This window comes from Coloeus monedula, assembly GCF_965178545.1.
Source record: "Coloeus monedula genome assembly, chromosome: 38".
NCBI lineage: Eukaryota > Metazoa > Chordata > Aves > Passeriformes > Corvidae > Coloeus > Coloeus monedula.
In genome coordinates, this window is record NC_138818.1 from 533,549 (window position 1) to 549,374 (window position 15,826).

At 50.9% G+C, this 15,826-nt stretch overlaps 1 protein-coding gene across 1 annotated transcript in view; it reads right to left on the minus strand.

The window, feature by feature from the left end:
- Positions 1–2,637: 2,637 nt before the first annotated feature.
- Positions 2,638–15,826, minus strand: part of LOC309584240 (olfactory receptor 14J1-like) — a gene marked incomplete at both ends in the record, with an annotated part of 83,079 nt that continues 69,890 nt past the window's right edge. Inside the window, one exon of the mRNA XM_082300200.1 lies at positions 2,638–3,388. Within this exon, the coding sequence (XP_082156326.1) occupies positions 2,638–3,388 (751 nt within the window). The remainder of the gene's footprint in view (positions 3,389–15,826) is intronic.

Below are 15,826 nucleotides of genomic sequence, written 5' to 3' on the forward strand. Positions count from 1 at the left end.
AGGCATGAGCAGCCCCGACAATTCCAACACGGGAGTGACCGAAGGAGAGAGCAAAGACGCAGCGAGACAGAAAACAGCAGCCACTCGGAAAAAGGAAAAGATCATAGTACCTAAGATCTTAGGAATAGTAAAATGGTATAATGTTAAGCAAAATTATGGTTTTATAACAAGGTGTGACAACCAGCAAGATATATTCGTGCATAGAACTGCTATTAAAAAGAATAACCCTGAAAAATGCATCCCAAGCTTGGGAGATGGAGAGTTAGTGGAATTCAAAATTGCGCTAGGGAAAAAAAGGGTTACAAGCATCGCAGGTCACTGGGCCTGATGGTGTTCCTGTAAAAGGCAGTATATATGCAAAAAATCGTAGTCATGTTAGACAATATCTCCATTGTAAGCCCCCCCTACAGTCTCCCTTTCCTAATCCCACCTTTCCCTTTTACCCTATGTCCTATTACCCCCAGTGTATTCCTAATCCGTTTTTTCATCCATGGTTTCCCTCACAAAACCATGCTTTTGCCAATTGTTTCCCCAAAAATCCCTTTCCAATGCTGAGTGGGGGATGAAAAGGGGGAGAGAAGAAGTTAAACCCTCTCCTGCCTCAGTTTCCCCACAAAGCATGCTCAGAGAGTTCTGTCTCCCTTCTGTCAGCCCTAAGATGTTCCACAGAATCTGATTGGACATTTAAAGGCTCAGGAGGGTGGCTTGTTTTGTCTTGAAACTGTTCTTCTAATGTTTATCCAGTTGTTTTCATTCCCCTTTTATTAAAATAAAACGGGTGAGGTGTTGGGGTCCCTCCCCTGCCATGGAGCCCTGGGAGAGGGGCCCTGAGGGCACAGACACGGGGTTTCCCTGCCCCTGCTCAGCCTCGTTCCCACTGGTTGGTTTGTGTTCCCTGCGCGGGCAGAAGGACCCTCGGTCCGGTGACTGGAACAGTTCCTTGGCAGAGCCCCGGCCATGCGGCTGGGGAAATAAACATCTCTGAAACAGCTATCAAGAATCTGTCTGTCCATATATATTTCCTTTTCACAGGACTCCTGGTTTGATATATGCATGTTGCCGTATCCCCACTGCAACACTGTCCTGCTGCTCCCCACCACAGAGACAAACCCTGAAATCCTGAGCTTCTTTGTTTCCCTGTCCTGGACACCAGGGATACAAAAGATCCAGATCAGCTGGCAAATTTTGAGGATAAGATGGTGCTGAAAAACATCCCTGTCCTCACTTCTTTCTCTTCCTCTTCTTTTCCATCTTCCTTTTCCTTTCTTACCACATAGATTCCTCCTGCTGCTGTTTGCCTTAACCATATTCCTGCACCCTCCCTTCAACCAATCCCTTCCCAGCACACCAACACCATCCGTCCCCTATTGCTGAGACCCCTTCTCGACTTCCCTTTTTACCCCTGCTGGGTGTCCATGTCCTTAATTACCTCTGGGAGAATGTGCAAACTGCCTCAACGTTGTCCCCTTTTGTATAGGACACGATGTCCATGGTTGTGTTCAGGCTTTGTTGTTGTTCTGGAAGTCGAGGAATTGAGCAGGAGCTTGGCTGAGCAGCAGTGTGTGTCAATCAGTAGCATTTTGTGGAGCTGATGGTTTCTGCTTGTGTCACTTGCTTGTGTCCAAGTCCGTGTGGCTGTGTCCGAGCAGATTGAAAGCATGTGTTTGTAGGGAGGCGTTGCTGTTGTTCCTTCGCTGGGGGTGCCCGGTTTTCGGGCCATCCCCCCTGGAGCAGGGTGTCCCCCCTTGGTGCAGGCGCGGCCCTCAGGCAGCGCTCAGCCAATCAGCAGGCGCGGCGCTGGTGACTCAGCAGTTGCCAGGCAGAGCCGCAGCGCCCGGCGCTCCCCAGCTGGAGCCCCCGTGTGGCCCGGCCTTAGCGCCCCCCGCGAGGGGAATTTGGGGAGGTGGGAGGGGGGGAGCGCCAAGGCCGGGCCGGCCCGTGCTGTGCTGGCAGAAGTGGCTGCGGCGGGGCCGAGTGCGGCCAGGAGCGGCCGAGAGCCCAGCGCTGCCCCAGCCCGAGCTGCCGCAGCTGCATCCCTGCTGGTGCTGTGGGATCCGAGAGCTCTGGGGGACAGAGCGAGCCATGGGCACATCCTTGAGACAAAACTGGGAAGGAGATTGAAGCTTTCAGGCCCTGCACTGGGGAGATGCCCTCGCATGATGGAAATGCTGCTGCAGAGCCCAGCTCTGTCCCAGCAGTGCCGACGGCCTGTCCCTGCCTGCAGTCCCTGGGCAGTCACACAGCAGGACTGGGACCCAGCTGACAGAGCCCTGAGGCCTGAAACCAACGCAGGGGCTCTGCAGGGGAGTGTGGAAGGGAAGGAAGAGGAGTTATGGAGGAGAAGCCCTGGGGGTCCCTGGCAGTGCTGTCCTGCTGGGACTCTCTTCTCCCCCAGCTCTGCCCAGAGGCACCGACCCTGCAGCTCCAGATAACTCAGAGAGGAAAGATGTCAGGGAAACAAGACAACACACATATTGTAGTGCAGCTCCCCGTTTATACAGTCTCTGGGTCACACTGGAAAGGCAAATACCATATTAAAAATGGAACAGACAAAGATTTTTGTGCGAACAAATTCACAGCAGCGTAACACCTGTGTCAGCAGCAACAGACACAGGACACAGAGTGGGCATTAATGAGTCACATCAGAGCAGCTCTGCAGGAGAATGAGATCCTTTTCCTCAGGGCATCCCTGAGCTCCTGGTTCCTCAGGCTGTAGATGAGGGGGTTCAGGGCTGGAGGCACCACCGAGTACAGAACTGACAGGGCCACATCCAGGGATGGGGAGGAGATGGAGGGGGGCTTCAGGTAGGAAAACGTAACAGTGCTGAGGAACAGGGAGAGCACGGCCAGGTGAGGGAGGCACGTGCAAAAGGCTTTGTGCCGGCCCTGCTCAGAGGGGATCCTCAGCACGGCCCTGAAGAGCTGCATATAGGAGAAAACAATGAACACAAAACAGCCAAAGAGCAAACAGGCACTGGCAGCGATGAGCCCAAGTTCCCTGAGGTGGGATTTGGAGCAGGAGAGCTTGAGGATGTGTGGGATTTCACAGAGGAACTGGCCCAGGGCATTGCCCTGGCACAGGGGCAGGGAAAATGTATTGGCCGTGTGCATGAGAGTGTAGAGAAAGGCACTGGCCCAGGCAGCTGCTGCCATGTGGGCACAAGCTCTGCTGCCCAGGAGGGTCCCGTAGTGCAGGGCTTTGCAGATGGACATGTAGCGGTCGTAGCGCATGATGGTGAGGAGGAAATCCTCTGCTGAGAGGAAGAACAGAAAGAAAAACACCTGAGCAGCACATGTTGAGTAGGAGATGTGCCTGGTGCCCCAGAGGGAATTGTGCACGGCCTTGGGGACAGTGGTGCAGATGGAGCCCAGGTCGGTGAGGGCCAGGCTGAGCAGGAAGAAGAACATGGGGCTGTGCAGGTGCTGGCCGCAGGCTCCGGCGCTGATGATGAGGCCGCTGCCCAGGAGGGCAGCCAGGGAGATGCCCAGGAAGAGGCAGAAGTGCAGGAGCTGCAGCTGCCACGTGTCTGCCAATGGCAGCAGGAGGAAGGGGCTGATGGAGCTGCTGTTGGACATTTCTTCACTCTGGGCATTGTGGGCTGTTGGAAGAAGGCATTGACAAGCTGGGACAGATTCCCCTGAGTTGATCCTATTCTATTTTCTTAGGAATTCCCGCAAAGCTACTTCTCCTCCTGTGACAGAACTTGGCTAAGCTTTTTGATTTCTGAGCTCAGGTTTGTGCTGCTGCCTCATCCTCAGCATTGCTCTCAGTCTGAACACTGGGGGCCCAGAGGGAAAACAGGGCTCCCTGTGCCCCAGTGCAGTCGGACCTGCTGGTCCCCACACAGGTGCCCTTTGCTCATTGCACCTCCCTCTATTTCAGGGTGATTGTACTCAAAATGGGCTTGAAAAATAAAGTGACTATTTGAAGGCTCCAATTTCAAAACCATTTCTCTAAACCCTTCTCCCTTTCCCTGTGCAGCTGTGGTTGCTCTGGCTCTCTGCTGCCTGGAGTTGTGCCTCCTGGCAGCTGTTTCTCTGTGTCCAAGGCTTGTCCCTGCCAGTGCTGCCAGAGCCCAGCCCAGCCCTGGGGGCTTAGCCCTGCCCTGCAGAGCCCTCCCAGCACTGGGCACTGCCCAGGGGCATCTCCCTGGCAGCAGGGCCTGAAGGGCAGCTCAGACAAAGGGAGATGCTGCAAGCCAAGGTGCTGCTGGTGCTGTCTGCAGGCAGAGGAGTGGGAGGAGGCACTTCCTGAGGGAGATCTGAGGCAGAGCTGCTGATCCCCAGGGTGGCAGTGCAGGAGTCTCAGTGACACAGACAAACCTGAGAGCCCCTTTCCCTTCCCTTGAGGAGAAAGCTGAGAGCAGCCCTGGCCATGCAGCACCACCTCCCCAGCAGGAGGAGTCTGCCCTGAGGGGGGTCGCTCCTTCCACCTCCAACTCCTCCCCACAGCCCATGGGGAGCTGCCAGGCAGGCTGAGAGCTGCCCCTGGCAGGTGGCAGATGCCCTGGCCTGGCAAAGAGCCCTCAGGGCTGCAGGAGCTGCTCTGCAGGACAGCCCTGGGCACCCCTGGCTGCTGCCCACCTTCACAGCCTGCAGCCGGCCCTGGCAGCAGGAGCCGTCCTGCCCTGTCCCTCTGACGGTGCCCAGGGCAGCCCCGCTCTGCAGCACATCCTCCCCCAAGGCAGGAACGGCAGCAGAGCCATCCTCACAGCCATGGCAGCCGTGCCATGGGCCAGCTCTAGAGGATCCCTGCAGCCAGAGACTCACTGTGTCCCACGCTGGGAAGGTTTCTCCAGGAATGAGTTCAGAGCTGCCCTCCCAGCTGCTTTAGCCAGCTCTCTGCTCACTCCTCCCAGGTACCTGCAGGCAGTGCCCTCAGCCCTGCTGGGCTGGCAGAGGAGCTGCTCCTCAGCAGAGCTGCCTCTTTGAAGCTCTCGCTGGTTGCCAGGAGCTTGAGAGTTCCCTCTGTGCCAGGAGCCCGGCCCAGCTCAGCAGCACAGCAGCAGCACAAGGACTTTAATGACCCTCTCGGGGCTTTGGTGTTGTTCACATCAGACTCAGTCCCTCAGAGGGTCTTCAAAAACCTTCTCAAGAACTCAATGTCAGATTCAAAGTCCAAAGTTTCTTTAACTTTTAATGGGTCCCAGCGAGGGACACGACTCACGTGAAAGTGTCCCCAGGTTCCAGTGGGAGCAGAACTCTGGAGGCAGTGATGGCAGGTGGGGACAAGCAAGGGAAAGGTGTCTCTGGTGCTGAGCAAAGCTGGCTGTGTTCCATGAGTGCAAAGGGCCAAGGCCTGAGCCCCAGCCCCTGGCAAGGCAGATCCTGTCCCTCCCTCAGTGCTCAGGGCTCTTGCCGGGGCACTGGGATGTGGGGATGGGCAGTGCCCAGGGCAGCACCATGGGGCGGCCCCTGCCAGGCTGCTGAGCAGGGACAAGGAGGCCCTGAGGCCCCAGGGCTGCAGGGGTCACTTGTCCCCTCCTGGCCTCAGGGCCAGGGCCAGCAGCCGTGGCCAAAGGGCTGCACAAGTTGGCTCTGTCAGGGCCTTGCAGCTGCTGCCCATCCCTCTGCCCTCTGCAGCCCAGGCTGTCCCACGCTGTCCCTGCCCTGCGCCTCTGTCCCTGCAGGCTGTCCTCATCCCCCCGGCTGCCCCACCTGGCTGGCCCCTTCCTTTGCTGGCAGCTCTGTGTCCTGCCTGCCTCTGCCTGGGCTGCTCCAGATTCCTTCTGGGGGACGTGTTGCACCCCAGCCCTGCCTGGGAGGGAAATTCCTTTCTCCTGGTGTCCACTCTGGGCCTCCCCAGCTGCCCTTCACATTCATTTTCTCTTTCTCTGGCTGTTCTCTACAATGCCAGAAGGATCCACCATCTCTGAAACCTCCCTTTAGTCCCTCCCAGGGCTCTCCTCTGCTCTCCTCAGTCTCCACTCCACGGAGCACAGAGCTCCTTTGTCCCTATACAGTGGTCAGGTGCTCGAGGCCAAGAGCGCCCAGACAAGAGGGATGGTTCTTTTCCCCAGGAAGGAAACCACAGAAGCCCAGTATTGAAAGATGAAAGGCGGCCACCAGAGGCCAAGGCCAGCCAGACCTGTTAGTCTTGGCAGCTTTTGTCTGGGAGCAATCCTTGGATAGATGGAATTTTGGAGGCCAAATTGCAATTTTGCCCATGGGCAGCTGGAGGAGAAGGATGGTTCTGTTCCACAGGAAGAGAAGCACAGCCCCAGCGTTTCAAAGGCAGCTGAGAGCTGGCCCTCAGGAAGCCAAGGGAAGCTGGACTTGTCAGTCCTGGCAGATTTTGTCTGGGAGCTGTACTTGGATATACGGAATTCTGGAGCTGGATTCCCAATTTTGGCCATGGACACCTGGACTTGAAAGATGTTCTTTGGGGCCAGCAGTGCCACAGTGGCCCCTTGGTTCCATGGAACGCCACAGGGTCACAATGGTCCCCTTGGTGCCACCAGCCCTGCAGGGTCACAACGGCCCCTGGGTTCCACGAGGCCACACAGGGTCACAGTGGTCTCCAGAGGAAGGGCAGCACCGAGCCCCAGGGTTTCAGAGGCAGATGAGACACAGCCACCAGAGGCCAAGGCCAGCCACATCTGTCTGTCCTGGCAGGTTTGTCTGGGAGCAACCCTTGGATATTGGGAATTTGGGAGGTGGAATACCAATTTTGGCCATTTGTGCCTGGACAAGCAGGACAAGTCTTTTCCATAGGTAGGAAAGCACAGAGCCCCAGTGTTTGGAAGGCAGGTGAGATCTGGCCCTCAGGAGGCCAAGCCAGCCAGACTTGATGGTAATGGCAGCTTTTGTCTGGGAGCAGCCCTTGGATATATGAAATTTGGGAGGTGGAAACCCAATTTTCACCTGGACAGGAAGGACGGTTCTTTTCCATTGTAGGGAAAGGGTGGAACCCCAATGTTTTGAAGGCAGATGAGAGGTGGCCCCCAGGAGCCCAAGGCCAGCCAGACCTGTTTGTCTTGGCACCTTTTCTCTGGGAACAATCCTGGGATAGAATTTGGGAGGCCAAATCCCAATTTCAGCCATGGGAGCTTGAAGAAGAAGGACGGTTCTTTTCCACAGGAGGGAAAGCACGGAGCCCCAGTGTTTCAGGGGGACATGAGCAGGAGCCACTGGAGGCCAGGGCCAGCCAGATGCATCTCCCCTGGCAGCTCTTCCCTGGGAGCAATCCTTGGATAGACAGAATTTGGGAGGTAGAATCCCAATTTTGGCCATTTGTGCCTGGAGGAGAAGGATGGTTCTTTTCCTTAGGAAGGAAAGCACAGAGCCCCAGTGTTCAGAAGGCAGAGAGATCATCAGAGGCCAAGGCCAGCCAGACCCGTCTGTCCTGGCACCTTTCATCACAGAGCAATCCTTTGATAGACGGAATTTTGAAGGCAGAATCCCAGTTTTGGCCACGGGCCCCTGGAGGAGAAGGACAGTTTCCTTCCATAGGAAGTAAAGCACGGAACCCCAGCGCTCCAGGGGCAGATAAGAATTGGTCCTGGACATGCCAAGGTCAGCCGGAGCTGTCAGGCCGCCCCAGGAGCCCAAGGCAGCCAGAGCTGCTCCATGTTCCCTTGGTTCCATGGGCCCTGCAGTGTCACAAAGGTGTCCTTGGTTCCATGAGTCCCCTCAATGTCACAAATGTGTCCTTGGTTCCATTGGGCCCAGCAGTGTCACAATGGACTCCGTGATTCCATGAGGACCTGCAGGAACACCATGGTCTCCTTGGATCCACGGGGCCTCTCAGAATCACACCGGCCCCTTGGTGTGATTGGTACCTTGGTACATGTGGCCCAGCAGTGCCCCGATGATCCCCTCGGATCCAATCCCACAACTACAGGGCTCCCAAGCAAAAATGCAGGAAAAGGAGGAACAGTTCTTTACTCTAAGAAGTAAACAAGGCTGAGGGAGGAGAATGAATCCACCAGAAAGCCAAGCCCAGAGCTGTCCTGAAAGTCAGCCCTGCCTGGGGTTGGCCTGGGGGAGGCCCCAGCCCCCAGACCCATTTGCTGAGGCCAGGTTTGCACCCCCATCCCCCACCCAAGGGAGCAGGAGGAGTTTTGGGGGTGGGGGGTAACCCCTGCTCAGGGGGAGTGAACACCACCCCCCTTACCCAGACTGGCTCAGGTGTGAAACCCCCAGCCCGGGAAGGCCACACACACAGGGGACAGTGTCACACTCGCCCCTCCCCAGGGGAGGTCTCTGTCCCTGTCACTCCCTTGCTCTCCCCCCTTTTCTCTCTCACAGGCTGGGGGGCTTTGCCAAATGGGAGAATCATTTTTCTCTTTCTCCCTGCCACCTTTGTGACAGCTACACGGAGTTTTCCTTCCTTTCAATCACCTGTATTGGGTCGAATTGTCACTTTTCTTTTACAGGAACCTGCAGCAGCTGAGCTGGAGCTGGGCGGGAGCTGCTGGAACTTTGAATTGCCACCATAACTGCTTGTGCTGTCGGTTCATTCATGGTTGGGGTTTGTTTCCATTTTCATCACAGGTGACTTGTGGGAAGAGCAAACATTGCTCAAAGCATTTTATGTAAAGTTAAGTTTGATTTCTGCCAAGTTTATTTGGTCTGGTGCCCAGGGGATGCTGGGGAGGGGCTGGGGGGCGGGGGGGGGTGGGGTTGTCCCTGTCCCTCTCAGCCCAGGGGATGCTCAGGGATCTCTGTCCCCCTCGCCCTGGGGGATGCTCAGGGGTCTCCATCCCTCTCACCCCAGGGAATGCTTGTGCAGGGTGGGGGACCAGGGGCTCTGTGTCCCTCTCACCACTGAGTGTGCTCGGGGGGTGAGGGGCTCTCCAACCTTCTCACACCTGGGGAGGCCGGGGGGGTCTCTGTCCCTCTCACCCCTGGTGTGACCCCGCCCAAGCATCATCGGGGTGAGAGGGACAGAGACACCCCCAAAGCCCCACAAGCACCTCCCGAGGACCCCAAGGGGAGAAGGACACAGACCCTCACTGGGCACCGAGTGGGGTGAGAGGGACAGAGACAGTCTCCATCCTCCTCTGCTAAATATCACCCTGAACCCCAAATTCCCCCCAAATACCAGTAAAATGGTGAGACTTCAGATGTCTCTGATCAATTTCTTTATTTTTACCGCAATTTTGGGTGTTTTTAAGGGACAAAGATGGATCAAAAGAAAATTAGGGCCAAAAGAAAAGGACCATCAGCAAGGGGTCTTCCCAACGTGGATGACAGGGAATGTGGGTCACCAGGGCTCTTCTGGGGGATGAAGTTGAAGCAGAGGACAAAGCTCTTGCTGTAGTCAGGTGTTATAAACATATATTATAATATTGGCTTCTTGCAAAGTATAAAGATAGATATTATATAATGTTAGAAATGCTTTTGCTGTGTGGATGTAGTTTTCTCTCGTTTTAGCAAGAATGTTAGCAAGTGTGAGCAAGTAAGATAACCTCCAAGGGAGCAGAGGATGAGGCCCGAGGAGCTGCTGATCAACACTTTGTCCAGAGAACAAAAGGGCCCAAAGGCTGCTCTGCCTGGAGAACGGGCAGCCAGGAGGATCCGAGAGCCGCTATCACCGCTCTGCCCGGGGGGCAAAGAGGCCCAAAGCTGCGATCAGCCCTGACTGTCTGGAGAATTCAGAGATCCACCCCACCATCGACTCTTACCTAGCGGGCCCAACCCCAAGAATCAAAAGAAATAAAACCGCAAGGCAGAAGACTACACATGCTCTAAAAAGGCAGAACCAAGGAGTGGCCATGCAGAACAGCTCTGGGAAAAGTTTGAATATGAATAGAGAACAGACAGTAAAAATGGTATAAAAAGGACTCACCTCTAGCATCAGGTGTGCTCTTGGCAGAGCGCCAAGGCACCCGGCCATTATCCCTTTGCTTTATTTTATGTGTCTCTTATTGTCTTTATATTAAACTCTTTAAATTCTCACAGGAGAGTGAACCTCGTTTTTCACAACTGGGGGCTCATCCCGGATCTACACCTCGCCTCTGAAAAGCATGGGAAGATTCAAAAAGTGAGGGTAAGGCGCCCCCTGCCCACGTTGGCAGAGTTGGCGCGGTTTGGTGGCGGCAGGGCAACACCCAGAGGACAAGAAAGACACAAAAATAAAGCAAGTGAAAGAAAGCGCTCTCGACAAAAATCCTACAGACACTGAAAAAGCAACAGGACTGGTAAGTATTGTCCAAACAAAAAGGGGGTGGTTACGGGAGATGAGTGTGTGTGAATGAGACGCGGGCTGGCTGCCCCAGATCTGCGAAGCGAGTGTGGCAGTCTCTGAGTGCTGCGGTTCCGTCTTGTTGGCGAGAACAGCGGCCAGCGAGGAGACGAAGCGAGAGATAAGAGGAGTGAAAGAATCTCCCGGGGGTGACTGGGACGGGGTCCCAGGGAAGGGATTGCAAAGTGGGAGCTACACCCCCCATATGCTGGGTTGAGGAAAACTCCAAGAGCACCCAGGGTCTAAAAGTACCCCAAGAGAAGTTGGGGTTGGATGCTAACAGTGCTGAGTTGAGGGAAATCCAAGAACACAATCCAAGAATAATCCTAAGGATTATTTCATACCCATGGGTGGATACTAACAAGTGATTTGAAAGAGGTACCTTATTATTCTGTTGTGAGTAGAAATGAGTGAGTGAACAAATATTAAAAAAGAGTGAATGTGTGAATGAAAAACTGTGTAATTAGAAGTTAACTTTGTTTTTGGGGAAAGTGAGCTATAATAAATTTTTTTTGGTTTTTGTACTGTGAAAGGGTGGGTAGTACTTTACAGCAGTGAAAATTGGTGTTTTAAAGAAATGAATTAGTATTTCAAAGGGGGGGAATAAATTGGTATTTTGAGTAAGTTGGAATAGAGAACTCCTGGAAAAATGGGACAACAACCTAGTAAATTAAGTTCAAATTATAAAAGGGTGCCAGAGGATACACCCCAAGACAGTCCCCTTGGGGTCAAACTCGCGAACTGGGAAACTGATCCTTCTACAAAAGGAAAAGATAAAGTAAAAATGATTCAATTCTGCATGAAAGAGTGGGTAAAAAAGGAAATCAGATCTGATCATGTGTACTGGCCAAAATATGGGTCTGATGAGGCATGGATTTGCCAGGCTTTAAATGTATTTGTAAATTCAAAAGAGCCATCTCACCCTGAGGAGGGAGAATATGCTGCTTGCTGGACAGGAATTACAAAACCTCTGGGAACCAAAGTCTTTAAAATATCAGAAACCCCAGAGGAGAAGCATACAGAAGAGAAAAGAAGGTGAGACCCTTTAGAAGTATTGCCTCTGCCACCAGTACCAGAGGCTGTTCCCCTCCCCCCGGCTTCAGGGGTTCCCCCACCAGCCCCCCCTCTGCCCGCACCGGGGGCCTTTCCCTGGGCAGCCCTCCCGCCCCAATGGAGCGGGGGGAGAGCCCTGCCCCTGCCCATGCCGGGGATCCCACCCTTCCCGGGAATCTCGGGAATCCCAGCAGCCTCAATTGAATCAAGGGAAATGTCACACGTCCCGGCCTCAGCCCCCCACCTCTCCTGCCTTGAGAAACCCGGCTTTAGTGCCGGTCCCCGCCTCCTGTGCTCCGGAGTATTTGGCTTCACTGCCACACCCCACCCCCACTCTCTGCACCGCAGGATATTCGGCTTCAGCGCCGGACTCTGAATCTGCCCCTCTTCCCCAGGGGAGTTCGGTGCTTTCTTCCCAAATAAACCCTCTTCTTAACGAAGGAGCACCATACCAGAATACAAGAGGTGCCATTAAGGCTCAGAGGCAGCCCAACAATCCCTCCATTGCTAAACAAACAGAGGGAAGCCGAGAAATTCATTTATTACCATTAAGAGAATTACCTATGGGAGGAGGGGGAACCGGCTTTGTGAATGCTCCTCTAACCTCTACAGAGGTTAGGAATTTCAAGAAAGAAATTAAAGGATTATTAGAAGACCCCATAGGTACAGCTGAACAGTTGGACCAGTTCTTAGGTCCCAACATTTTCACTTGGGAAGAAATGCAATCAATAATGAAAATAATATTCTCCCAAGAAGAAAGAGAAATGATTAGAATTGCTGGCATAAAAATTTGGGAAAGAGAAAACCAACAAGGTCCACCCGGGGATCAGAAAATGCCCATTACACCTCCTAACTGGAACCAAAATGATGAAGCTGGGAGGGGACATATGAATGATTATCGTAATTTGATAATCAAGGGAATAAAAGAGGGGGCACCCCCAGGACAAAATGCCAGAAAGGCCTTTGAGGGGCAGCAAGGGAAGGAAGAAACCCCGACTGAGTGGTTGGAGAGGCTCCGAAAGAATATGAAACAATACTCTGGGATAGACCTGGAGACCCTAGCAGGGCAAGCCCTGCTAAGAGTTAACTTTGTCACTCATGCCTGGCCAGATATTAGGAAAAAATTGGAAAAAATAGAAGACTGGTACGAGAAACCATTACAAGACCTAGTAAGGGAAGCTCAAAAGATACATGTCCGGTGGGATGAAGAAAAAGCCAAAGTGGAAGCAAAGATTATGATAGCCACTATGCGAGAGAGTACCTTCCAAAAAAATCTAAATCAAAAGCCCTCAGGTAACACTACTAAACATTCAGGGTTCAGAAATGGTGGAAGGGAGAAAAATAAAACCTCAGCACAGTCAAGATTCCAAGAACAACCCAGGGATGCCTGTTTTTATTGCAAGGAAGAAGGGCATTATAAAAGGGAATGCCCCCACCTGAGGAGGGATCTGAAAATATTTCAAGAGACACACACAGAAGAGAAATAGGGAAGTCATGGGCTCTATTTTTTGGGGGATAAATACCATCTGGAGCCTTTGATAACTTTAAAAGTAGGCCCCCAAGAGGAAGTATTAGAATTTATAGTTGACACTGGGGCAGAAAGGACTCGTGTGATGAATATTCCAAAAGGGTGTGATGTAAGTAATGATGTGGTAAAAGTAACGGGAGCAAAGGGGGAAGGATTTAAGGTCCCTGTCATTAAAGATGTAGTTATTGAAGGGAAACAAAAATAGGGATAGGGGATGTTTTGTTAGTTCCTAGGGCTGGCAGCAATTTATTAGGAAGGGATTTACAAATCCAGCTGGGGATTGGGGTCATACCAGAAGAAGGGAAAATGACGGCCAAAGTGTTAAAACTTAGCCAAGAAGATGAGAGAAAAATTAACAGAGGTTTGGGCTGGGGAAGGGAATAGGGGTGGACTAGATATTGACCCCATAAGGGTCACAATTGAAAAAGAAGAATGACCCATTCATGTACGTCAGTACCCTATATCTTTAGAAGGGAGAAAAGGCTTAAAACCAGTAATAGAAGAATTAATAAAGGATGGGACACTATAACTTTGTAAATCCCCTCATAATACCCCTATTCTCCCAGTAAAGAAATCTGATGGAAATTATAGATTAGTGCAAGATTTAAGAGAAGCAAACAAAAGAACACGGGCCTGCTACCCTATGGTTCCTAATCCCTACACTCTTTTAAGTAAAATTCCACCTCAACATCAGTGGTTTAGTGTGGTGGATCTTAAAGATGCCTTTTGGGCCTGCCCACTGGCAGAGGAAAGCTGAGATATTTTTGCCTTTGAATGGGAAGATCCAAACACAGGGAAAAAGAACCAACTGAGGTGGTATTAAACTGCCATAGAGGTATTGTGAGGCCCCAAATTTATTTGGGCAAGCCTTGGGAGAAATATTACAAACCTTCCCCACTCCCCCAGGAATACAAATTATCCAATATGTAGATGATCTTCTAATATCAGGAGAAGATGAAATTAAAGTTAAAGAAGCTACTATAAAGCTTCTAAATTTTCTTGGGGAAAAGGGACTAAGGGCATCAAAAAGGAAATTACAGTTTGTAGAATCAGAAATAAAATATCTCGGCCACCTGATAAGCAAAGGTAGCCGAAAACTAAATCCTGAAAGAATTACCGGGATTTTATCCCTCCCTCCTCCCTCTTCAAAAAAGGAGGTTAGGAGACTGCTGGGGCTACTGGGATATTGCAGACTATGGATTGAGGGATATACACAAGCAGTAAAATTTTTATATGAAAAATTAACAGGGGGAGACAATATACAATGGACCAGAGATGATGATAATAAATTAGAAAATTGAAGTTGAAACTAGCCTCGATACCAGCCCTAAGCTTACCCTCACTAGAAAAACCCTTTCATTTATATGTGAATGCAGAAAATAGAATAGCTCATGGTGTATTAGTCCAGGAATGGGGAGGGGTGAGAAGACCAATAGCTTATTTATCTAAACTATTGGACCCAGTAAGCCGTGGCTGGCCGGTGTGCATTCAAGCCATAGCAGCTACTGCTATTTTGGTGGAGGAAAGCCGTAAGCTCACCTTTGGAAGTAAACTGATTGTATCCACACCCCATGCGGTACGAAATGTGCTAAATCAAAAAGCTGAAAAATGGTTAACAGACTCCAGGATACTAAAATATGAAGCAATTCTGATTGACAGTAATGATCTAACTATAGAAACAAGCAAAAGCCTCAATCCGGCCCAATTCCTCTATGGAGAACCAAAAGATGACCTGGCACATGATTGCTTGGAAATTATTCAATACCAAACAAAAGTTCGGGAAGATCTAGAAGAACAAGCCCTCTTAGAAGGGGAAAGAATATATGTGGATGGTTCATCCAGATGTTTGCAAGGAAAAAGAATGTCAGGATATGCCTTAGTCAATGGGATGAATATGCAGACCATCGAAAAAGGAAAACTACCTTCAAATTGGTCGGGGCAATCTTGTGAATTATACGCTCTAAAAAGAGCACTGGAGCATTTAGCACACAAAAAGGGGACCATCTATACTGATTCAAAGTATGCCTTTGGGGCAATACATACCTTTGGGAAAATCTGGGAAGAAAGGGGTTTACTAAATTCAAAGGGGAAGGAACTGATACATGAAGGCCTGATTTCAGAAGTGTTGGAGGCATTAAAATTGCCTGAAGAAATAGCTGTAGTGCATATCAAAGGACACCAAAAAGGGATGACCCCAGAAATAAGAGGGAATAATCTAGCAGACCAAGAAGCCAAAGATGCAGCAGAAAATGGGACTAAACGAATTATGTTAATCCTGACCCCAGAAAGGTGAGAATTGGAAATCCCCAAATTTAGTAAAGAAGAAGAAAAGGAATTATTTAAGATAGGGGGAGAACAAGATCAATCTGGAAAATGGAAACTCCCTGATGGGAGACAGTTACTTAATATGCCACTCACTAAGAGAATATTAGAAGATATGCATCAAAAAACTCATTGGGGCACTCAAGCTTTGTGTGATCATTTTCTGAGAAATTATGGGTGTATTGGAATCTTTGGGGTAGCAAAACAAATAACTGGGAACTGTATAACTTGCCAAAGAGTGAATAGGAAAATAATGAGAAAAACAACATTAGGAGAGCAAGTTAGCTCTGCGACCATTCCAAAGTATCCAAGTAGATTTCACTGAACTTCCTCAAGTACAAAGATGGAAGTTCCTATTAGTAATAGTAGACCATCTAACTCATTGGGTGGAAGCAGTTCCTGCTACCAGAGCTACAGCTAACGTAGTATGCAAAACCCTTCTGGAACAAATTATTCCCAGATATAGAATGGTTAATAAAATAGACGCAGATAAAGGAACACATTTTACATCCAAAGTCTTACAACAAATAACTCAGGCCTTAGGGATAAAATGAGAATTACATACCCCCTGGCACCCACAAAGTTCAGGCCGAGTAGAAAGAATGAACCAGACTTTGAAAAAAAACTTTAACAAAATTAATGATTGAAACTCAAATGTCATGGGTAAAATGCTTACCTTTGGCTCTGTTGAGAGTCCGAACACAGCCCAGGTCAGACCTGGGAGTATCTCCTTA